The 23,346-nt window shown below is 46.4% G+C and overlaps 1 protein-coding gene across 2 annotated transcripts in view; it reads left to right on the top strand.

The window, feature by feature from the left end:
* The first annotated feature begins 4,025 nt into the window (after positions 1-4,025).
* Osbp2 (oxysterol binding protein 2) overlaps positions 4,026-23,346 on the top strand; it is a 126,584-nt gene continuing 107,263 nt past the window's right edge. For both annotated transcript variants that reach the window (XM_069994525.1, XM_069994524.1), the window contains exon 1: positions 4,026-4,654. In XM_069994525.1, coding sequence (XP_069850626.1) covers positions 4,026-4,654 — 629 coding nt within the window. The remainder of the gene's footprint in view (positions 4,655-23,346) is intronic.

Here is a 23,346-nt window from a genome sequence, read left to right as displayed (position 1 = left end):
CCACTTTGTATCTTATAGTCCAAACTTACTTCTGTGCTATAAACATACAGATTTAATTATTTCCCTTTATCAATTTCAGAATAATGAATTGGTACTGCAGTAACCTCAAAGGTGGCCAACGATATGTGTTTTTGCTTTCGTAAATTTAGGCACTTGTGCAGCTAATGTATGGATTTTATAAAGGTGATACTTCAAATGATCATAGTCACTATTTTTCTTAAAAGATGATGTACAGAAGGGCTATAATTACTTAATTCAGGTAATGAGTACATTTCTTTTTGGACAAAGTCATTCTCTCCCAGTTTTTCCCTCTCATCCCCACCCACAAGTTGTATTGTTCATTTTCAACATAGTGTCCAGTGAGTACAATGGTACTACATTTGTTTACCCTTTGAATCTTTTTCTTTTCAAAGCAGTATTGGTGTTTGAACCCAGTGCCTCTTTGCATGCTAGGCAACAGCTGTACCACTTGGCCCTTTTTGCTTTAGTTATTTTTCAGATATAGTCTTATGTCTTAGCCCAGATTGGCCTGGGTGCAATCCTTTTATTTTTTTCCTTCTGGTACCAGGGCTCAAACTGTTAAACTTAGGACCTCGAACTTACTAGGCAGGGGTGGTTCCACTTGAGACATAACTTGACTATTTTTTACTTTATTTTTTAAAGAGGGTCTTATGTTTTCACCAGCACTGGCCTGAGTTGCAATTTTTATCAACCTCTGCCCCCACCCCACCCCGCTCCTGGGTTCTAGGGTTTAAACTTTTAAACTTAGAGGCCTTGGGGATGGGAAGGTGGCTCAGTGGTAGAGCGCTTGCCTTGCATGCATGAGGCCCTGGGTTCGATTCCTCAGCACCACATAAGCAGAAAAAGCCAGAAGTGGTGCTGTGGCTCAAGTGGTAGAGCGCTAGCTTTGAGCTGAAGAGCTGAGGGACAGTGCCCAGGCCCAGAGTTCAGGCCCCACAACTGGACCAAAAACAAAACAAAACAACAACAACAAAATAAAACAACTTAGAAGCCTTGAGCTTAGCAGGTTTGCTTGCTAAGCTGGTGTTCTACCACTTGAGCCATTTCTCCAGACAAGCTTTGCATTTTCCTATCTAAGACTTAAGAGTCACCATATTTCCATGGGAAAGAATCTAGCATTTTAAATGTGAAAAAAAATCCCCTTGTCCTTAGTATACCCATTTTCTTTCTCCTTCCTTCTTTCCTTTCTTCTTCTTCTTCTTCTTTTTTTTTTTTTTTTCAGTACTAGGGCTTGCAACTCAGAGCTTGGGCACTGTCCCTGAGCTACTTTTGCTCAAGGCTAGTACGTTAACACTTTGAGCCATAGCTCTATTTCTGACTATTTTGGTGCTGGAGATAAGAGTCTTACAGAGTTTACTGCCCAGGTTGGCTTTGAATGACGATCTTCAGCCTCCTGAATAGCTAGGAAGGTATACAGGCGTGAGCCACCAGCACCCAGCTTAGGATACCCAGTTTCTAGAAACAAAAACATCCCCCACACTGTAGCATCCCCCAAACCGTATTCCATGTCCTTCCTAGCTCTTCCAAAACCAGCTGTTCTCTCCCAATTTGGGATATTGGGTTCCCTGCTTGCTTTGACCTTGAATGCCTTTCTGTGACTCCACCTACTCTGGGAAAACTCATAACTTAGGCCCTGTCATCTTAGGCAACTTGGCAATTTGTTGCAGAAGTCCAATCATTCTTAAGGATATGTGTGTGTGTGTGTGTGTGTGTGTGTGTGTGTGTGTGTGTGTGTGTGTGCCAGTATTGGGGCTTGTACTTAGGGCCTGAATACTGTCCTTTACTTTTTTAACTCAAGACTAGTGCTCTACCACTTGACTCACAGCTCCACTAGCTTTTTGCTGGTTCATTGGATATGAGTCTTCCATGCTTTTCTTCCCTGGACATTGCTTTGAACTGTGATCCTTAGATCTTAGCTTCCGAAGTAGCTAGGATTACAAACATGAGCCACTGGCACCCAGCTTAAGGATTTATTTATGTGTCAGCTTCTCTCCTTGAGATTCACAAACATACCTGACACATCCCTAGCTGATGTTGAGCTTTCTCTTTTGTGGCTGCTTCCCAAGCTTGTCAACCTTGTTCTCAGCTTTTGCTCTGGCCTCTGGTTAAATGCTTCATGGAGCACCAAAGTACACTTACTGAGCATCTACTATAACAATTGTGCTTTATGGATTTCAATTAATTACAACATCAAAGCACATATTATCTCTATTACATTGATGAGTAAGAGGAAACTCACACAGTGGCTGAAGGTCCTAAAGCCAGAGAGTGGTTGAGCATGATTCCTAGAGCCCAAGATTTCTCCTCTACATCACTGTCCACCAAATATGGTCCATGATCTACCCATCCATCCACAGAATCCCTTAAATAGCTCATTAAAATGAATGGTCCTGCCTTCCATCTTAAAACCCACTGAGTCAGAATCTCAGGGAGATGAGGGATGGAAAACTGAATTCTAATCAGCTTTCCCAGTGTGATTTAAACAGCTCTTTTTTTTAACTAGGAGGAACATACCATAAAACATTAAATCATTCATAACGTCTTAGTCAAAGGCAAGCAAGCCCTCCACCCCAGCTCCCAGTTGCTCAGTTCTCCGGATTCCCAGTGTTGCCCAGAGGCAGTCACTTTTCCTGGGGTAACTTGCCCACTTAGGTTTGTCTGTACTTAGGAGACAGGTCTCTAGAATTCAGGGCCCAATTGCAGGTGATACCACCATTCAAGGACAAATGTCCCCGGAAAGAGTCTCACCAGGAAAAAGATAGCAGGGACTTCTGCTCAGCCCTTCAAGGATCTTTGTGGCGGCTCCATTTCAGCGGCCACTTCGTGTAGGAAACGGTTCCCGTACAGCTCATTTTGACATAAAGCAAAGATCAGCATGGACATTGGAGGATGACCCAAGCGGAGACGAAAGAGGTCTAAGCTGGAAGGGGCCGGGCAAAAGCCAACATACAACCTTTCAACTTGAAGTGCTGGTCAGGAGCTGCTGGAGAAGGGTAACCCCGTCCCTCAATACCAGTTGGTGCTTCGCCTCTGCGGAGCCCAGCTCCGTCTTGGGAATCCCCAGGAGGGACTTCTTGCCAGAAAAAGGCGCGAAATGTGACAGGTGTCCCTCACTTTTTAGATGCTTTCCGTGGACGAAAACGCGCATGCTTCAGAAAAGTCTCCACATTTTCCATCAGCGACCCCGACGGCGAAGCGTCCTGGCACAGACGGCAGGCCAGGTGGCTCGGGAGAGGCTTCCTCCCACCCGCTCCCGCTCCTGGTCACTGCAGGGACCCCCCCCCCACAGCTCTGGTTTATGGGGGGGGGCATAGGGCAACTTCTCCAGCTTTAAGCCCCACCGAGCTGGGCCCCGAAGCTTCGGACGTACGTGGTGGGGTTTGGGTGCTGCACTTGCTGCGCCTTCTTCCTTGGGTTGGGGGAGGGCTGCGAACCCACTCCAGCGGGGGGGGGGGAGGGAGGGAGGGACACTCTGTGGACAGAGAACCATTCATCATTGTTCCCCCAGCGCCTGGCACGGGTGGTGGCCTGGTGTGCGCGGTCCGCTCCGGGTCTCCCGCCCAGTTCTGGGTCCACTGGTGCGTTTCCAGGAGGCCTTCGGAGGGCCAGACCTACCCAGGCGCGGGCACAGGGATAAAAGTCAGATCTGCGGCTGGGATCGGGGTACGGGAGCCGCACGCGGGAGGCAGAGGGCACTGCGCGCTTCCCGGCCCGGCGCCTGGACCACGTGACTGCCCTGCCCGCCGCGCCCCGGCCACGCCCACAAACAGCACCCGCAGCCGCCCGTGACCACGCCCCCACACAGAGCCCCGCCCCGACCACGCCTACAAAGCCACACTCGCACCCCCTGCCCAAGACCACGCCCACAAACCACAGACCCCCCCCACCCCCCCCCCGGGTGCCTGCTCTCCGCCACGCCTGAAGCCACGCCCCGCGCCGGGCCACGCCCGCAGCCGCGCCCCGCCCCCGCGCCCTGCTTGGCCGCGCTCGGGTCGGCGGGCTCTATGGGGAAAGCGGTCGCTCCGAGCCGAGGCGCCGGCTGCGGCGGCCGCTCCCGCGGACTCTCGTCGCTGTTCACCGTCGTCCCCTGCCTGTCCTGCCACACCGCGGCTCCGGGCATGAGCGCTCACACGTCCGGCTCCGGATCGGAGCCCAAGCCTCCACCCCAGCCGGTGTGGGTACCGCAGCGGGAGTCGCTGCCCGAGCAGGTGCGAGAGCCAGTTTCCGAGTCAGCGTACGGCTCGAAGCCCGGGCACCGACCGAAGTCTGCGCCGGGCCCGGCGGCTGGGCAGGGATCGGACCCGCCGGGGACGCGTCCGGGGTCCGAGTTGAGCCCAAGGCTGGGGGCTGGCGGGCCCGGCAGCAAGGCCATGGAGCAGGCGTCCCCGCCGAGGTCCGGAGTGGGGGCTGTGCCCGCGCCCCTCCCCGAGTCCGGGTTGGCGACAAAGGCCGTGCCACCTGGACAGGTGAAGACCGCGCTTGGGGCTCCGGTGTCTGGCACGACCCCCAGTGTCCTGGTGTCTTCGCCGCCCCTCGACAGCTACAAGGGCTGGCTTCTCAAGTGGACCAACTACCTGAAGGGTTACCAGCGCCGCTGGTTCGTGCTCGGCAATGGCCTGCTGTCCTACTACAGGTATGGAAGGGCCGCGGTGCCACGTCTGAGGCCGGAGGGTGGCGCAGCCGCCGTGAGGGTGACGCACAGACGCCGCCACCCGTCTAGGAATGTTTGGGAGCCTGGACTTCCTCGGCAGGCCAAAAGTTGGGGGGTCCTGATCGTCTCTGGTAAGGGTGGTCATGACCCCTGGCCAGCTTAGATTTATTTGAAGGGAGAGTGGAGAGGAGGCGTAAGAGAGCGACCCAGGGCTTCAGGTCCCCGGCTAGTCTTGGTCATTGTGGGGGAGTGGGGGGTCTGGGAAGACTAACTAGAAGTTAGCCCCCAAGTCACTGTCTTTTCTGGTTGAGGAGCTAAGGTCATTGTGTTGGGGATTGAGGGAGTCCAGTCACAGGGTTCAGAACTGGCTGAAGTCCGCTCCTCAGGCACTCAGTTTTTCTCTCACCTCTTCTAAGACCTGCTGGTGCCCAGGTGACCCACAGATAACTCTTACATAGCTCCCGCTCTTCCAGAACCCATTTTGATGTTTTTGGGGGGAGAGAACCAGGAAGTGTTTTGCTATCTCCTCTCTCATCCTCGAAGTGCTCAGGACTGAGAATTACAGCTAACCATCCCCTCACTGATTCTGGTTAGAAGGGGGAGGTACCTGCAGGCTTCCTTTCTTTTGTACTGGATGTTCCCTGGGTACCTTTCCTGGGGATGTTTTTTGTTTGTTCTGTGCTGGTACTAGGACTTGAACTCAGGGGATGGACACTATCCCTTAACTTTTTTACTTGGGGCAGGCCCTCTACCATTTAGTCCACTTCCAGCTTTTTGGTGATTACTTCAAGATTAAGAGTCTCACATGCTTTTTCTGCCCAGGCTGGCTTTGAACTGTGATCCTCAGATCTCAACTTCCTGAGTAGGGAGGATTACAGGCACCAGTCATCAGTACCCAGCAATTTTCCTGGGAGTAGTCAGTCGAAGCTTGGCAATCTCAGGTCACTGGAGACCAATAGTTCTGAAACCTGAGCTTGCAGCAGGATTCTTGGAGTGCTTGTTAAGACTGAGAGCTGGGCCTCTGGAGTGAGGTTCTTAAGCAGAGGGCTTGGGGAAAGGTACCATACTCTGACTTTTCTAACAAATTCCCAGGTGAGGCCCCCCCCCCCCCACTGTGATGGTCCCTGATCACACTCTGAGCAGCTCTACTTCATCTTGCAAGTGGTTTTTAGGTCACCTGGCTCCCTTCACCTGGGCAACAGGTTTATGTGGTGCTTTGGGGACACAGCTGCAGTAGAGGCTGTTCAGTTTATGATAGTGTTAATAGAAGGAAAATGTGGTCTCTCCCCGCCCCCCCCCCCCCCCCCCCCCGCTCCCAATCCTGGGGCTTGTGCTCAGGACCTGGGCACTGTCCCTCAAGCTTCTTTTGCTCAAAGCTAGTATTCTACCACTAGTAGCTAGTAGCACCACTTCCAGCCTTTTCTGTTTGTATATGGTACTGAGGAATTAAACCCAGAGCTTCATGTATGCTTGGCAAGCACTCTACTACTAAGCCACATTCCCAGCCTGAGAACGTGATGTATTTCTTTGTTTTGTTTTGTTTTGGGGGGGGTCCGGTCATGGGGCCTGAACTCTGGGCCTGGGCACTGTCCCTCAGCTCTTCAGCTCAAGGCTAATGCTCTACCACTTGAGCCACAGTGCCACTTCCAGCTTTTTTCTTTTTGCTTATGTGGTGCTGAGGAATCAAACCCAGGGCCTCATGCATGCAAGGCAAGTGCTCTACCACTGAGCCACTTTCCCAGCACACGTGATATATTTCTAATGAATCTTTCTCATATCATATCATAGTAGGCCTTTGTCAGCTACATTAGAAATACAACCTAGAACACATTGTCTTTAGAGTTAAGAGACTGAGCAAAAAGAGGTACTTTTCCAAATGGTGTTTTTGTTTTGTTTTTTTTTTAAATCTCTTTTACCATTATCTGTCAGTTAAGTAAATATTTTACCTTCTAAACAGACAAAGACTAGGACCTGGTGAGTTACTTGGTCATTTTTTCTCGAAGGCAAAGGACTTGATACACAGGACCTGCAGCGGTGGCCCCCATGCTCCATTTTTTGTTATAATCATTCATTTCATTCTCACACCTCACAGTGTGAGGGCAGTTTCAATGTTGTCTTATTGCACAGATGAGATCTGAAGTTTGAGAGGTGATCATGTGGTCATCCAATCACCAGCCCAGTAGCCAATGGAAGGAGATCTGATCTAAACTTCTTCGACTCAGTTCTTTTTTTTTTCCCCCCTGGTGTTAATGGAGTTTGAACTCGAAGCCTTGCTGTTGCTAAGCACATGCTCTACCACTTAAGCCATGCTCCCTGTCCATTTGCTTTAGTTTGGTTAGGATTTCATGGTTTTTCTCAGGACTCTCCTCAGCCTACAATTCTCCCACTTCTTGTCTCTCCAGTAGCTGAGATTATAGATGTGAACCACAATGCCCAGTGGACTCAGACTCCTTACATGAGCTCAACTCTCAAAAGCCAGCTTTTGTAGCAGCTGGATACCACAAAAGTATTGTAAAGTCTTGACAAAATTTCAGGGACAATTTTGATGAAACAGTCCCTGAATATGTGACCCTGAATGTGCAAGTCTGCAAGGATCTGATCCCAGATCCATCATCATTATCTTCACACCCTGGAATCCAGCATTTCTGTATCTGTATTTCCCAGGTCCTCACTAAAACTGTAGAGGGCAAGGTAATGTTTAGGAGCATGTGACCCTGCAGTGACAGACTTGCCCCATGGCTTTTCTGTTTTATCTTGTTTTCATTGGAAGAGCAAAGATGTCCCATTTTCTATTCTTTTAGTCTGTATAGGCGGTTGGTGTTGGAAGGTAATCTCAAGTATACAGATTCTTTGGGTAACTAAGAACAATTCTTCCTGCTAGCTGATAACGTAGTGGAGGTAATGCCTGTTGGGGGAGGGAGTAAGCAGTCCGTTGCTTGTGTGTGTGCTCACATAGCAAGGCTGGACTTTCATTTCTGGATAGTTCTAGATTTCGAGGTAGGTATAATTGCTGCTTGATTCACCTACCTGGGTTTGAAAGCCAGGGCCTCACACTTGCTAGAAAGGGGCTCTACCACTTGACCCATACACTTAGCCCTTTCTGCTTTAGTTATTTTGGAGGGGATAGAGTCTTGTGTTTTTGCCTGGACCAACCTGGATTATAATTGGCTTAATACCTCTCCTGTAGCTGGAATTACAGGTGGGCACCACCTCACCTGGCTCTCATTGTTTGGTACTCTTAATCATATGTCTCTTCAGATACCAAGAAGAGGATGTGGCTTTTCTTTTCATGATTTGGCTGTTAATTCCCATTTTAAGCATTTTATCCCTAGTTCTTGTTTCAGAGAGAACATGTAATTACCTAATGTCAGGAAGGATTCATCACTAAGCAGATTTCTTTCTTTCTTCCTTTCTTTCTTTCCTTCTTCCTTCCTTCCTTCTTTCCTTTCCTTTCCTTTCCTTTCCTTTCCTTCCTTCCTTCCTTCCTCTCTCTCCCTTTCTCTCTCTCTCCCTTTCTTTCTCCCTCCCTGTCTTTCTCTCTTTTTCTTCTTTCTTTCTTTCCTTTCCTTTTCTTTCTTTCTTTCCTTTCCTTTTCTTTCTTTCTTTCCTTTCCTTTTCTTTCTTTCTTTCCTTTCTTTCTTTCTTTCTTTCTTTCTTTCTTTCTTTCTTTCTTTCTTTCTTTCTTTCTTTCTTTCTTTCTTTCTTTCTTTCTTTCTTTCTTTCTTTCTTTCTTTCTTTCTTTCTTTCTTTCTTTCTTTCCATAAGTCATGGGGCTTGAACTCTGGTCCTGGGTGCTGTCCCTCAGCTCTTCAGCTCAAGGCCACTGCTCTACCACTTGAACTACAGCATCACTTCTGGTTTTCTGGTGGTTTATTGGAGATTAGAGTCTCACAGACTTTCCTGCCCAGACTGGCTTTGAATAGTGATCCTCAGGGGCTGGGAAGGTGGCTCAGTGGTAGAGTGCTTGCCTTGCATGCCTGAGGCCCTGGGTTCGATTCCTCAGCACCACATAAGCAAAAAGAAAAAAGCCGGAAGTGGCGCTGTGGCTCAAGTGGTAGGGTGCTAGCCTTGAGCTGAAGAGCTGAGGGACAGCGCCCAGGCCCAGAGTTCAGGCCCATGACTGGACCCAAAAAAAAAAAAAAATGAATAGTGATCCTCAGATCTCAGCCTCCTGAGTAGCTAGGATTACAGGTGGGAGCCACCTGGTGCTTGTTGCAGGTTGACTGATTGATTGATTTTTGCTAATCCTAGTTGCTGCTTTTTTTTCTGTTGGTCTTAGGGCTTGAACTCTGGGGCTGGGCGCTGTCCCTGAGCTCTTCAACTCAAGGCTAGCGCTCCCTACCACTTGAGCCACAGTGCCACTTCTGACATTTTCTGTGTATGTGGTACTGAAGAATTGAACCCAGGGCTTCATACATGCTAGGCAAGCACTCTACCACTAGGTCACATTGCCAGCCCCCCTGAGCTTCTTTTTGCTCAAGATGAGTGCTCTACTACTTGAGCCACAGTGCCACTTCCAGCTTTTTTGAGTAGCTTATTGGAAATAAGAGTCTTCCAAAGTCTCCTGCCCAGGATGGCTTGGAACTGCAATCCTCAGATCTCAGCCTCCTGAGTAGCTAGGATGATAGGCATGAGCCTACAGCACCTGGCTTGAAACAGAATTTTCAAGGGTGTTAGCTTAAGCAAGTTCTTATGGAGTATCCCAAACACAACCCCCACATTAAAAACAAAATGGATTATGTTGGGCAAAATTCTGTCTTGTATACCAGAGGTTTGTTTAGTGGCATTATAAATGAAATGTTATCTAAGGGAGTGGTTTCAAACAGGAACATTTATCTTAATTTGTTGTTTAGGTTGATGAATATTTAGTGATAACTATACCAGTTAGCCTTAAAGAAATTAGTCTAAGTCTTAAAAGTCTACTGTCAAGTAAAAGTATTCTTTTGTAGTGTTGGAGTTTGAACCCTGAGCCTTGTGTTTGTTTGGTTTGCTTTGGACTGGTGTTTTACCATTTGAGCAATGCCTCTAGTTTGGGTTTTTGTTAATCATCTGGTCCGGCCTTGAACCCCAATCCTGAAGATTGAAGCCTCCTATATAGGTGTTATAGGTGTAAACTATTACTGTCTACCAAGTGAAAGTAAACATTAAAATCCCATCACTGCATACTTCGTGATCTGGCTCCATTTTGGGGTGGGTTAAGGTAGCAAAAGATGACACCTCATCTTTGTCTTTAGATGGATTATGTCACTCATTTGTTCCTCCAGTGAACTCAACTCTGAATAATGGGCACCAAGAAATAGTGTACTAGGGCTGGGAATGTAACTTAGTGGTAGAATGCTTGCCTAGCATGCATGAAGCTCTGAGTTCGATTCCTCAGTACCACATAAACAGAAAAGGCGGAAGTGGTGCTATAGCTCAAGTGGTAGAATACTAACCTTGAGCAAAAGCAGCTTAGGGACAGTGTCCAAACCTTACTTCAAGCCCCAGGACTGGCAAAAAAATTTAGTGTTTTCTCATGTCAATCTCAGTAATACTCAAAGGATAAAGGAGGAAAAGAACACTCATTACAAAATATCCAGATGTGAAATTGAACATACACATCGATAGGGTCAAGTATTGGGGTCCCCACAGCAGATGGCTTTATTTATGTGTAGCTTTTTGCTGCTTAGTTTGGAGATTTATTCATATGGACTTTTCTGTCTGGGCTGGCCTAAAACCATGACCCTCCAGATCTCAGCATCCTGAGCAGCTAGGATTACAGATGGTAGTCTTCAGCACCTGGCTTGGATTCAACCTTATTTTTTGAAATATGTTACTTAGTGTTTCCTAGTGGGAGACCATTTAGGAGGCCATTAAAAAGATGCACATGCTGATCATGTATAGTTACTTGTTTGAAGTGTATTTCTTATCACATAGCACAGGGCTGCTGCAGAGGGAATAGATGGAGGAGCAATGTACATTCCAACATTCTTATTAAGCTCTGGTGACATGGATTGTAATTCTCTTCACAAATCCCCCTCCTAACTTTTCCTCTTTCCATGAATAGCTGAAAACCTCTGAGTCATGTTTGCTGCCTCCCTCCCTCCCTCCCTCCCTCTCTCCCCCCACATCAGATGGAGTTTGCAAGTCTCTCTTCTGAGTTCCTTCTCCCTGGCCCAATGTAACACTGTGGTAGTCTGCCTTTCGTGGCACTGGTGACCCAGCTTCCAGCTGCTGCGCTGGGTGAGCATCTAGTCCATGGTGCTGACTCTCCCATGCCATTGGCCCCAGAGTTGTCTCACTTGTGTCAAACTTCGGGCTCAACAGTTGATCTTCTGGGTAAGCACAACCCCTGCATTGAATTCCTCCTGTTTGAAATACCTGTAGTGGCCCCTGATGGCTTCAAAGACAACTTCTTCTTCCTCTGAGACTTTTACAGGATATCTATCTATCTATCTATCTATCTATCTATCTATCTATCTATCTATCTATCTATCTATCTATCTATCTATCTATCTATCTATCTACATCTGGAGGCATCTCTGCAGACAGCTTTATCCCCAAAGTCATCATAGCCAAGTTCATCTTTGTATTCTACTTATAATCTAGCATGGTGCTTAGCCACTGAAACCCCCTTTAGTGCTCACTTAGTCTGTGACTAAAATGAATGAATGGGTGACAATTGCCCAGGCTTTGATGGGCTTTTAAAAAATGCTAAGTATGTTCATGCCAAGCTTGGATTTTTCTTAGCTTCTTTTCTATCTCAAAAGCTTGTTTACTGAATATGTGGAAACAAGATCAAAAATACACGAGGACATGATCAGTTATACAGGACTCTAATCACACACAGTGAGACTGAAGGAAGATACTCTTGGGGGATGAACACAAAGGCACAGTGCCTATGTACCTCTGATCATATAAAATAATGATTGAAATCAATTCCAGGAAATGGAAGCAAGGGATTTTTGTCTGCATCTTTTGTTTCTTTTTCTTTATTTGTGTTTGCAGAGACATGGAGGGATAAAGATTGAACAAATGCAACAATGGTACTCAATAGACACTATGTTGAAAGTGAACTATACAGCTTGTAGGTGGAGATGGGAAGGAAAATGTGGGAGAGAGCAAAGGAAAGGGTAACATTGTCCAAAAAGAAATGTACTTATAAATACCTAAGCTATGTGAATATACATCACCTTTATAATAACAATAAAAAAGAAAAAGAAGAAAAACTTGTTTATTTAAATAAGATTGAGATGTTCTGAGGGAGACTGTAGGTTTAAGTCAGGAGCTGTAGAAAAGAGGTAGACAATATGGACATAACTGAATTGCAATGGGCACCTTCATGATCCAGTAGCTGATTTCCATGGTCCCTATCTGGATTTCTGTAGCATTGCAAATGTTTAACTATGTGTCTGTGTCTGTCTAGCACTATTATCACTTTGTAATGTCAGCAATGGTGTGGGGAGAGAAGAAAAGGCTTTTTCCTAATTTTTTTTTTTTTTTTTTTTTTTTTTTTTTTTTTTTTTTTGGCGTCCGGTCGTGGGGCCTGAACTCTGGGCCTGGGCGCTGTCCCTCAGCTCTTCAGCTCAAGGCTAGCGTTCTACCACTTGAGCCACAGTGCCACTTCTGGCTTTTTTCTTTTTGCTTATGTGGTGCTGAGGAATCGAACCCAGGGCCTCATGCATGCAAGGCAAGCGCTCTACCACTGAGCCACCTTCCCAGCCCCAAGGAAAGGCTTTTTAAAAAAGAATTTATTGTGATCTTACAGGTTTTAAAAACTCCTATCTTGGGCTGGAAATGTGGCTTAGTGGTAGGTAGAGTGCTTGTCTAGCATACATGAAGCCCTGGGTTCCATTCCTCAGTACCACATAAAGAGAAAAAGCTGGAAGTGGTGCTGTGGCTCAAATGGTAGAATGCTAGCCTTGAACAAAAGAAGCTCAGGGACAGTGCCCAAGCCCTGAATTCAAGCCTCAGGACTGACAAACAACAAAAACAACAGTAACAACTAAAAAACCTTGCCTTGTGCCTGATGGTTTGTGTGTTGCATGTTCAAGACCCCATGAGAAGCAGGTCCAAGTTGGAAGATGAGGTCTGTATGCTATAGGTCTTGCCACCTGTGGGATGCTTGGCAGAAGTCAGATGTGATTTCTGGTTCACAGTTTTAGTGAAGGAGTGCCACCCTTGCCACCCTCTTATTTATTTTTGTCAGTCATGGGGCTTGAACTCTGGGCCTGGGCGCTGTCCCTCAGCTCTTCGGCTCAAGGCCAGTGCTCTACCACTTGAGCCACAGAGCCACTTCCGGTTTTCTGAGTGGTTTATTGGAGAGTCTCATGGACTTTCCTACCTAAGCTGGCTTTGAACTATGATCCTCAGATTTCAGCCTCCTGAGTTGAGTAGCTAGGAGTGAGCCATCAGTGCCCAACCTTGCCATCCTCTTATGTAGGAAGAGGTGGAAGCTTGTGGACAGTACAGGAGTGGAATGCAGCCCTCTGAGTCTGTACACGCAAAGTGCCTGCCCACATCACATCCTCAGTGGGGTCTTGGGCTGAAGACTAGCTTCTGCACTGCTATAAGATGCCATGTATAATTGTACCCACAGCTATGCTTTTTACTCCGCCCCCTTTTTTGGTACTAGGAGCCTAAGCTCAGAGCCTCATGTTTGCTAGCTCCATCTACAACTTACTCCCCGCTCTAAGTTCTTTTGCTTTAGACTGTTTTATTGCTTTTATTTTTAGTTAGGCTCTTTTGCTTTGATCCAAGCAGGCTTTGGACCAAGATCCTTCTATCTCCACCTCCCTAGTAGCTGGGACTACAGGTATGAATCATCATACCTGGCTTGCCTTTGAAAAAATAGAATCTTGGCTGGGAATGTGGCTTAGTTGTAGAATGCTTGCCCAGCATGCATGAGGCCCTGGGTTTAATTCCTCAGTACTACATAAACAGAAAAAGCCGGAAGTTGTGCTGTGGTTCAAGTGGTAGAGTGGTAGCCTTGAGCATAGAGAGACTTAGGGACAGTGCCCAGGCCTAGAGTTCAAGCCCCAGGACTGGCAAAAAGAGAAAGAAAGAAAGAAAGAAAAGAAAGGAAGAAAGAAAGAAAAGAAAGGAAGAAAGAAAGAAAGAAAGAAAGAAAGAAAGAAAGAAAGAAAGAAAGAAAGAAAGAAAGAAAGAAAGAAAGAAAGGAAGGAAGGAAGAAAGAAAGAAAGGAAGGAAGGAAGGAAGGAAGAAAGAAAGAAAGAAAGAAAGAAAGAAAGAAAGGAAGAAAGAAAGAAAGAAAGAAAGAAAAGAAAGGAAGAAAGAAAGAAAGAAAGAAAGAACGAAAGAGAGAAAGAGGGAAGGAAGGAAGGAAGGAAGGAAGGAAGGAAGGAAGGAAGGAAGGAAGGAAGGAAGGATGGATCTTGCTTTTTTGTCCAAGTTGGCCTCAAACCTTGATCCTCCTGCCTCTACCTCCTGAGGAGTTGGGATTGTAGCCACACACAGCTATGCTTTATGACAATCAAAGGCTGTGAATAGAGCATAATTGACAAGGAAAAGAAAAGAGGAATAGGGGAAAATCAAGAGGAGGCTCATCCTCATGATGCCAGCTTGCAAAGATCCTTTGCCCAAGGGCTCCCACAACACACGAGTTGTGGCAACCCATCAAAAATTGCCCACCAAGAAGGTCTTGTAGAAGCTGGATCAGGGTTTTTGCTCACAGATGATCCCATTACTCTACCCACCCCCCACCCTCTGCTGCCTGGCATGTGCCCCAATCCCAGATTCCCAGTAAGAGCACAGGTATTCAACATGTTGCACATCGAGTGACCAGCTTAGGCCCAGGGTAACACCCTGGTTGGGGACTGGTGGGACCTTCCCCAGATCCAGAGCTTATACATGCTAGCCTGTGGAATCAAATCCAGAGCTTATACATGCTAGCCTGTGGAATTAGGCCTCTGGATCAGCAGCTTCCCACAGGCCTGGCCTCCTGCCTCCTTGCACACCTTGGGGCTGTCAGTTCAAGGTAAGTGCTAACATGTCACACTGGCTCAAGTTCAAGAAGCTTAGCCTTGGCTACCAGTGGTGGCAGCGTGGCCTTTTGTTTCCCATTAGACCAAACTTGTGCAGCTCTGTGGAGCCTCTGGCCATGCGGTTGGCTTCCTAGACTTCCATTTTCCTTTCCCTTCTCTCCCTGCCTCCTCCACCTCCTCCTCCCTCTCCTTCCCTTCTGCTTAACACCTAACTTCTCCCTCACTCCTCTCGTTCACCTCTTCCTCCTCCTCCCTTGGCTTTTTATTGAGACAGAATCTCGTTATAAAGCCTAGGTTTGTAGTCTCCACTGGCCTTAACTTCCCCATCCTCTGTCTCAGGTCTCCTGAGTGCTATGATTACAGGCATGTGCCACTATGCTGGTCATATGTTTTGATCTAAGGGCCACAAATCTTTGGTACTGTTTTTTTTTTTCCACATGACTGGGGTACCCTTGTCACATGGACCTCCCTGCTCCCCAGTATTTTTGTGCCTTTGGTGGAATGTTGCATGTGACTTCTTCAGCTGCTTCTGAACCTGGGCCTTAGTGGCAGTGTGGGGTGGGAATGGTAGGGCTGGTTAGCTCATGATTCCCTGCTAAACACTTTGGAATGTTGGTGACTGTGAATAAGTACTAACCTTGGTTATATCACTTATTGGATTTCCTGCAATGCCAGCACCATGCAAGGTGCTGTGGGTGACAGCCCTGTGTACCACTCTCCAATTACTGCCCGGGGACAGAATGGTGGAGGTGTCACAGCATGCAGGAAGAAGCCAGTAGGTTTAGGCCAAGTGCCTTGGGAATTCCCAGGGAGCTTAGGATTGTAGCATGTAGCTTTCACTCCTTCCAAAGCCTTCTGGGATATCACTGGCAAGTTATCCCCAAAAAGAAAGACAGGCCTGTGAGTTGGGCATGGTAGTGTGCACCTATTAGCTCAGTACTCAAGAAGGAGAGGCAGGAGGATTGTGAGTTCGAGGCTACTTTGGGTTACATAGGAAGACTGCTCAGAGAGAGAGAGAGAAAGAAGAGTGAAAGAAAAGGAGAAAAGAGAGAGAGGTAGGAGGAAGGGAAGAAGGGAGGGGAGGGAGAGAGAAGGAAAGAGTGGAAAGAAAGATAAGAAAAAGAAGCAAACAGGTAAGGAAGAAAAGGAAGGAAAGAAAGAAGGAAGTGAGGAAAGAAGGAAGATGAATGGATGTAGGGAAGGAAGGAAGGAAAGGGTGTGGGTTTCATTACAAGACAGGAATCTGGCTGGGGCTGGTGGCTCCTGTCATCCTAGATACTCAGGAAGCTGAGATCAGAGGATTCTGGTTCAAAGCCAGCCTGGGCAGGAAAGTCCATGAGATGCTTATCTCCACCAGAAAACTGGAAGTGGAACTTTGGCTCAAAGTGGTAGAGTGCTACTTTTGAGCACAAAAGCTCAGGAGCAGTACCTATACCTTGAGTTCAAGCACTACAACCAACTAAAAAAAGAAAAGAAAAAGACGATCAGCATCTGGTTATTCCAAGGGAAAGGAATACAGAGGAAACTGGCCTGTTTCCTGGACTATACGGGGGTACTTACATGTCAGAATTGTCACTGGCAGCTCCACAAATGCTGAGTCACATGCCAGGTGTCACCACAGAAATGTGGCTTCACGAGGCTCTCCTGACACAGCCTGGGAATGCGCTGGCGATTGAGCTTTGTAGTTACTCTGGGCACTGCTGGTTCTTTATGTGATGCTTTCCCACCTCTTTCGATAATTAGAGAGTTCTCCGAGTTCTGATCACTTGGCCGTGCTGTGCTTTTGATCACGTGGTCGGTCAGCACAGCTCTGTACATTCAACACTGATTGAACCATCTCCATGCACACTGTGTCATCTGCACTGCTGGGCCATTGCCTGGAATGGAGAAAGAGGCAGATGGCGTTGCTGAGCTTGCATAGAACACTGCCAGTTTGTGCTGTCCTTTTTATTCTCCCCTGGCGGTACTGGAGTTGGAACTGGGATTTGAACTCAGGGCCTTGAGCGTGCTAGGCTGCCATGATACTGCTGAGCCATCCCTTAGCTCTCAGCCTCCTGAGTAGTTAGGATTATAGGTGTGAGCCACGGGTGCCTGACTTTGCCGCTGAGTTTTTTAAGCTAAATATCATGGGTAGGAGGAGAGCCGAGGTCATGAGAACATCCTGTAGGTTGTGGTTGCAGCTGCAGAGATTTTGTGATTTAATCAACCAGTCTGCTCTTGGAGCCTGAATTGTTCTGTGTAGGAGAATCTCAATGCACAGGCCCACGACTGAGCTCAAAATAGATCCAGCCTGAGCCCTCGGGGACCTGCCTCATTTTAATCTCACCTTACACAGCATGTAGCACTTCACTCCTGGCCCAGCTCCCCGTGACTCTGGGCGCCCCTCTGCTGCCGGCCATTCAGCATTGCTGTTTATCGTGGCCACACGTGAAGACAAGTTACAACATAATACACGGAGATTGTATTTTTATTTTTTTATTTATTTATTGGGTCCAGTCGTGGGGCCTGAACTCTGGGCCTGGGCGCTGTCCCTCAGCTCTTCAGCTCAAGGCTAGCGCTCTACCACCTGAGCCACAGCACCACTTCCAGCTTTTTTCTTTTTGCTTATGTGGTGCTGAGGAATTGAACCCAGGGCCTCAGGCATGCAAGGCAAACGTTCTACCATTGAGCCACCTTCCCAGCCCCGGAGATTGTATTTTTAATTATGGGAATCGGAGGTGTTGTATAATGAACCCCTTGTTTCTGTCATTGTAAAGGAGAGAGGATATGGCTGGAGGGCATTTAAGTAGACTGTGGACAAGCTTGAATGAACAAGTTTTTGACAATCAATATGGTTTGTTTTTTTTTCTTCCGGTCTACTACTTGAGCCACAGTGCCACTTCCGGTTTTCTGGTGGTTAATTGGAGATGGGAGTCTCCAGGACTTTCCTGCCTCGGCTGGCTTTGAACTGTGATACTCAGATCTTAGCCTCCTGAGTAGCTAGAATTACAGGCATGAACCACCAGTGCCCAGGTAATCAATATGGTCTTAAACATCCATTTAGGTGCTGGGCATTGGGTGACTTATACCTGTAATACTAGATACTCAGGAGGCTGAGATCTGAAGATCAAGGTTTGAAGCCAGCCTGGGGAAGGAAAGTCAGTAAGACTCTTAATTCCAGTTAACCACCGAAAAGCCAGAATTGGAGCCGTGGTTCAAGTGGTAGCATTGAGTGAAAAAGCTCAGGGACAGTTCAAGATCCAGTACTAGCACGCACACATGCACAACACACGCGCGTGCACACACACACATATACACATACACACTCCATTTAGGTAAGCAAAGGTAAAATGCCAAGGTGCAAATGTTATCAGTAGTTACTTGAATAAATAAGCAATAGCTAAGCAATGATACAATTCTTTCCTTGTCTTTGCTGTGCGTGCATGCGTGCGTGCGTGCGTGCGTGTGTGCGTGCGTGCGTGCATGTGTGTGTGTGTGTGTGTGTATTCTGGAGCTTGAAACTCAGGGCCTGGATACTGTCCCTGAGCTTTTGTGCTCAAGGTTAGCACTATACCATTTGAGCCACAAAGTCACTTCTGGCTTTTTGTGGTTAATTGGGAGTCTTAACAGGCTTTTTTTTTTTTTTTTTTTTTGCCGGTGCTGGTGATTGAATTCTGCCTGGGTGCCGTCCCTGAGCTTCTTTTGCTCAGGCTAGCACTCTACCACTTGAGCCACAGAGCCACTTCCAGCTTTTCAATAGTTTATTGGAGATAAGAGATTCATGGACTTTCCTGCCCTGGCTGGCTTTGAACCACGATCCTCAGATCTCTGCTTCTTGAATAGCTAAGATTACAGATACGAGCCATTGCTCAGCCTAGGGTATGTTTTAAACAGTGCTTATACCTGATCTCCTAGGTATTTTCATAGCAGGCTTAATACTGAGTCTCATCAAAGATAGAATGTTAAAGCAAAGAAATGGAAGATAGAAAGAAAAGCCAAATCTAAATATTTAGAACTAAATAAACATAATAACCAAAACATCAGGAATGAAGGAACAGAGGAAAAGTTAACTTGAAGACAGAACAATAAAAATGATCTAATCTAAAGAACACAATAGAAATAGTTGGGAAAAAATGAACTGAGGACTGGTGGTGTGGCCCAAGCGGAAGAGCACCTGCCTACTAAGCATGTGTTCAAACCCTGTTCCATCAAAACCAATGTAGAGCTGCATCTTGGACCAGTGAGACTGTAACAACAAAATAACCTCAGTATGTGTCTTTGGTCTCCCAGAAGGAGAAGAAAGGTGACACAGGAAAAGTAAAGAGATAATGTCTGAAAATTCCCCAAATTTGACAGAAGACATGAATGCACAGATTCAAAAAGGACAAAAATTAACATATATCATTATCAAACTTCTTAAAAAATAATGACAAAACAATCTGAAACAGAAGCAACATGCTCCCTAAAGGGAAACAACCTGAATGACAGAAGATTTTATCAGAACACATGGAGACCAGAAGGGAAGGACACATTTTTCCAATGCTTGAAAAAAAGAAATATTTATCCAGTAACAAAAAAGTCTTTTGGAAAGAATGGAAAACTAATAGAACTTGTCAGCACCAGAATGAATAGAGGTCAGTATAGTGGCTTACCCCATAATCCTAGCTACTCTGGAGGCTGAGACCAAGAGGTTCATGATTCAAGGCTAGCCTAGGCAAAAAAATTTTGAGACCCTAATCTTAAACAATAGAAGCTAAGTGTGGTGCCACTTCTTGACATCCTGGCTATGTGGAAAACATAAACAGAAGGATCACAGTCCAGGCTGGGCCTAGACATAAATGCAAGATCCTACTTTAAAAAATAAATAAAGCAAAAGAGGCTGGATGTATAGTTCAGGCAGTAGAGCATATGCCTAGTGAGTACAAGGCCCTGTAGGAGATGAGAGAAGGAAAAACCTGGGACATCAGGAATATACAAAAAAATATGGGGTGGGTGCCAATGCTCATCCCTGTAATCTGAGATCTGAGGATCCCAGTTCAAAGCCAGCCCAGGCAGCAAAGTCCCTGTGAGATTATCGTCTCCAATTAACTACTCAAAAGCCAGAAGTGGAGCTGTGGCTCAAGTGGTAGAGTGCTTGTCTTGAGCAAAAGAGCTCAGGGACAGTGCCCAGGCCCTGAGTTCAAGCCCCACAACTGGCAAAAAAAAAAAAACAAAAAGAAAAGAAAAAAAAATGAACTAAGAGTTTCCGTCTCTCAAGTTTTCCAAATTGTGTGATGGTTGAAGCAAAAATTAAACCCCATATATGGGTGTACATGTAGGTTTTTGCTAGATATTCAGTTTATCTGTTATTAATGGTGGTTAAAGAAATAACTACGGACTGGGTGCTGGTGGCTCACGTCTGTGATCCTAGCTACTCAGGAGGCTGAGAGCTGAGGATAGCGGTTTGAAGCCAGCCGGGGCAGAAAAGTTTGTGACTTTTATCTCCAATAAACTAGTCAGAAAAAGCCAGAAATGGTGCTGCTCTAGTGGTAGAGCACTACTCTTGAGCACAGAGAGGCTCAAGGACAGTGCCCAAGCCCTGAGTTCAAGCCCCAGGATTGGCAAAAAAGAGAAAAAAAAGAAAACCACCATGGCCTGCTTCAGGCTGAATTCTGCTTAGTGAGTTCAGAGTGTCACTTCAAGCTTATCAGTCTCAACAATTCAAAGCTACAATGAAGCTAGGTGCTGCTCATGCCTATAATCCTAGCTACTCAGAAGGCTGAGATCTGAGGATCATGGTTCAAAGCCAGCCCAGGTAGGAAAGTCCATGAGACTCTTTATCTCCAATAAACCACAAGAAAACCAGAAGTAGTGCTGGGGCTCAAGCAGTAGAATGCTCACCTTGAGCTAAAGAGCCCAAGGACAGCGCCCAAGCCCAAGTTCAAGCCCCATGACCAAAAAAAAAAAAAAAAACAACAAGCAAACAAAAACAAACCAACAGACTTACAATGGGCTGAGTGTGATGTCACATGCTTGTAATCCCAGATGCTCAGGTGGCAGAAATAGGAGAATTAGGGTTCCAGATCATCCCAGCACCTCCGCGCCCCGGCCCCCCTCCCCCCTGCAAAGACTATCTCAACAAACCACCCCACCCAAATGTAGTAATAAATGCTGTGGTTTTAGGTACTCAAGAGATAGAGCCTGGAGAATTTTAGTTTTGAGGAAAGCCTGGGCAAAAGTGTGAGACAAAACGAAACAGAAGTGGAGTAGAACACAAGTTTGAAGACTCTAGTATAAAGAAAAAAAACCCCAAAACCGAATGAAAAAATTGTATTGACATGGAAAGAAAGGTACCATGGTTTCTTGTGTCATGTTTATCCATTTCCTATGGGTCAAGAGCTTTTCATTTCTATTGGAGATCGCTGATCATCTTCGGCAGGCTCTGCAGGGCCTGGTCTTGTGATGCATCTCCTCCCCCATGGCTGACTCTTAATGATGCTCTGATGTTCTGGAGGCCCTGATGGGTTTTCTGTGACTGATGCTGGAGGCTGGGATGTTGGGAACTCCCTGGTGCTAGAGCTAGATCACCTCCCAGGGCCTGTCTGAATCTCATGCATGAATTCATAAAGCAGCATGAGTTGTGCACGGACAAGGCAAGGCTAGCACTGTGTCTCATGGAATGTTAGGGGGTTTTGTTTTGTTTTGGACAATACTAAGGTTTGAACTCAGGGCTTGACTTGCTTGCTGTTCTGATGTTTTACTACTTGAGCCATGAAGAAGAAACCTCCTCTTCCTCCTCCTCCTCCTCCTCCTCTTCCTCTTCCTCTTCCTCCTCCTCCATCTCCTCCGCCTTTTGCTCTTCTTCTTCCTCCTCCTCCTCCTCCTCTTCTTTCTCCTCCTCCTTCTTCCTCCTTTTCCTCCTCCTCCTCCTCCTTTGCTGATTTGGAGATGGAGTCTTCTGGACTTTTCTGCCCAGGCTGGCCTCCAACCATAGTCGTCTAGATCTCAGCCTCCTGAGCAGCTAGGATTGTAGCCATAATAAGCCATTAGTACCCAGTGTAGGAATTTAGGTTCAGAACTTGTGACTGGTAGATACAGATAATGATCAAGTAAATCAAAGTGCCATTTCTGGACAGTTAGTCCTGTGTTCTTTGTAGAAAGAAGCCTGTCCTAGGGGGCCAAGAGACCTAGTTCTACTCTGGCTTTGATATTCATTAGTTCTACGAACTGGGATGTGTGACTGATCTTTCTGGCTTCCCCTTTTTGGTTGTAAATTGGAGTTAAATCTCTCTTACATGTGTCTTTCATATGGAACATTCTTTTTACTTTCTTTTCTGGTTATTATAAAGGTGATATACTGAGGGGTTACAGTTATATAAGTCAGGTAATGAGAGCATTTTTTTGAACAATGTCACCCCTTCCCTCACTGGTCTCCCAGTTTTCCCCTACCATCCCTACCCAGAAATTGTATAGTTTGTTTTCAACAGTGTCCATTGAGAACCATTGCTGCATTTGTTCACCCTTTGTCCCTCCAGTTCTATGCCTTTGCTTATAGTCCCAAAGACATATAAATGAACAAATGACAAAAAGAAAAAAACTTGATTTCCTGGATTCATTTCGATACATATTATTTTGTATGATCAGATGCACATAGGCATTGGGCCTTTCTGTTCCTCTCCTAAGATTATCTTCCTTTGATCTCACTGTGTGTGAATGCTTAGAATCCTGTGGAATTTATTATGTTCCCAGTATTTTATACCACATATGAGAAAAAACATGCAGCTTGTCTCTCTGAGCTTGGGCTTACCACACTTAACATGATGTGTTCTAGGTCCATCCATTTCATCTGGAACATTCTTGATAAATATTTACGAAACAAACCAACGTCTGCTTCTCTCCCTCGGCCGCACCCATTCAAATGCTGCGCTATTTTTATAAGTTCCTGTCATTTTGTTAGGGCCGAACAGGAGAATGGCCTGTTCATTTTAATTTTCGCTTTCTAAATGGCATCAGAACTGTCCTTGTCGTGGCAGACTTTATTTAGCATTTCTCCAGAGAAATCTTCAGTGGCAAAGAAGGAGGCCAGATGCCACGTGAAATGGTGTCAGGCCTCCCCATGATGGTGGAAAGGAGCACACAGAGGCCGCTTCTGTGGGATGGGCACTGCCTGGCACTTGTGTGATGTTGGGCACTTTCCAAATAGCACCGCCTGACCAACTGTCAGGGCTTCTGAGTGTATGGATGAAGCCCAGGGCGAGCTGTGCAGCCCAGTAAGCTGAGTAGTTGGGCGAACAGCAGAGAGATCCATTGAGTGAGGGCGAGTGCGTGGATCTGAACTAGTGACCAGGTACCCACAGGAACTCCACTTGCATTCCATTTATCTATAGAAACTTCTGGAACTCTTCACCTTTTCTGAGCCTAGAAGGCCCTCTGTTTTACAGGTTTTAAGGATGAGTCGAAATCCTTAATCCTGCACAGGGTCCCTGCCTGCTTCTCTAGTCTGTTTTCTCCTTTACTCCCGGCCCTCTCTCCCTTCTTTCCTTCCTGACTTTTTGCCAGTACTAGGACTTGAACTCAGGACCTTGTGACCTTGACCTTGTTCTCTCACCTTTTTTTGTTTCTGCTGCTTACGGCTGGTGCTCGACCACTTGAGCCACTTCCAGCTTCTCACTGGCTAATTGGAGATGAGTCTTGGACTTTATTGCCCCCACTGTCTTTGAACCACAGTAACCA

The sequence above is a fragment of the Dipodomys merriami genome, unplaced genomic scaffold (assembly GCF_024711535.1).
Source record: "Dipodomys merriami isolate MVZ:Mamm:240054 unplaced genomic scaffold, mDipMer1.0.p SCAF_45, whole genome shotgun sequence".
Lineage (NCBI taxonomy): Eukaryota > Metazoa > Chordata > Mammalia > Rodentia > Heteromyidae > Dipodomys > Dipodomys merriami.
This window is presented reverse-complemented; position numbering and strand designations above follow the sequence as displayed.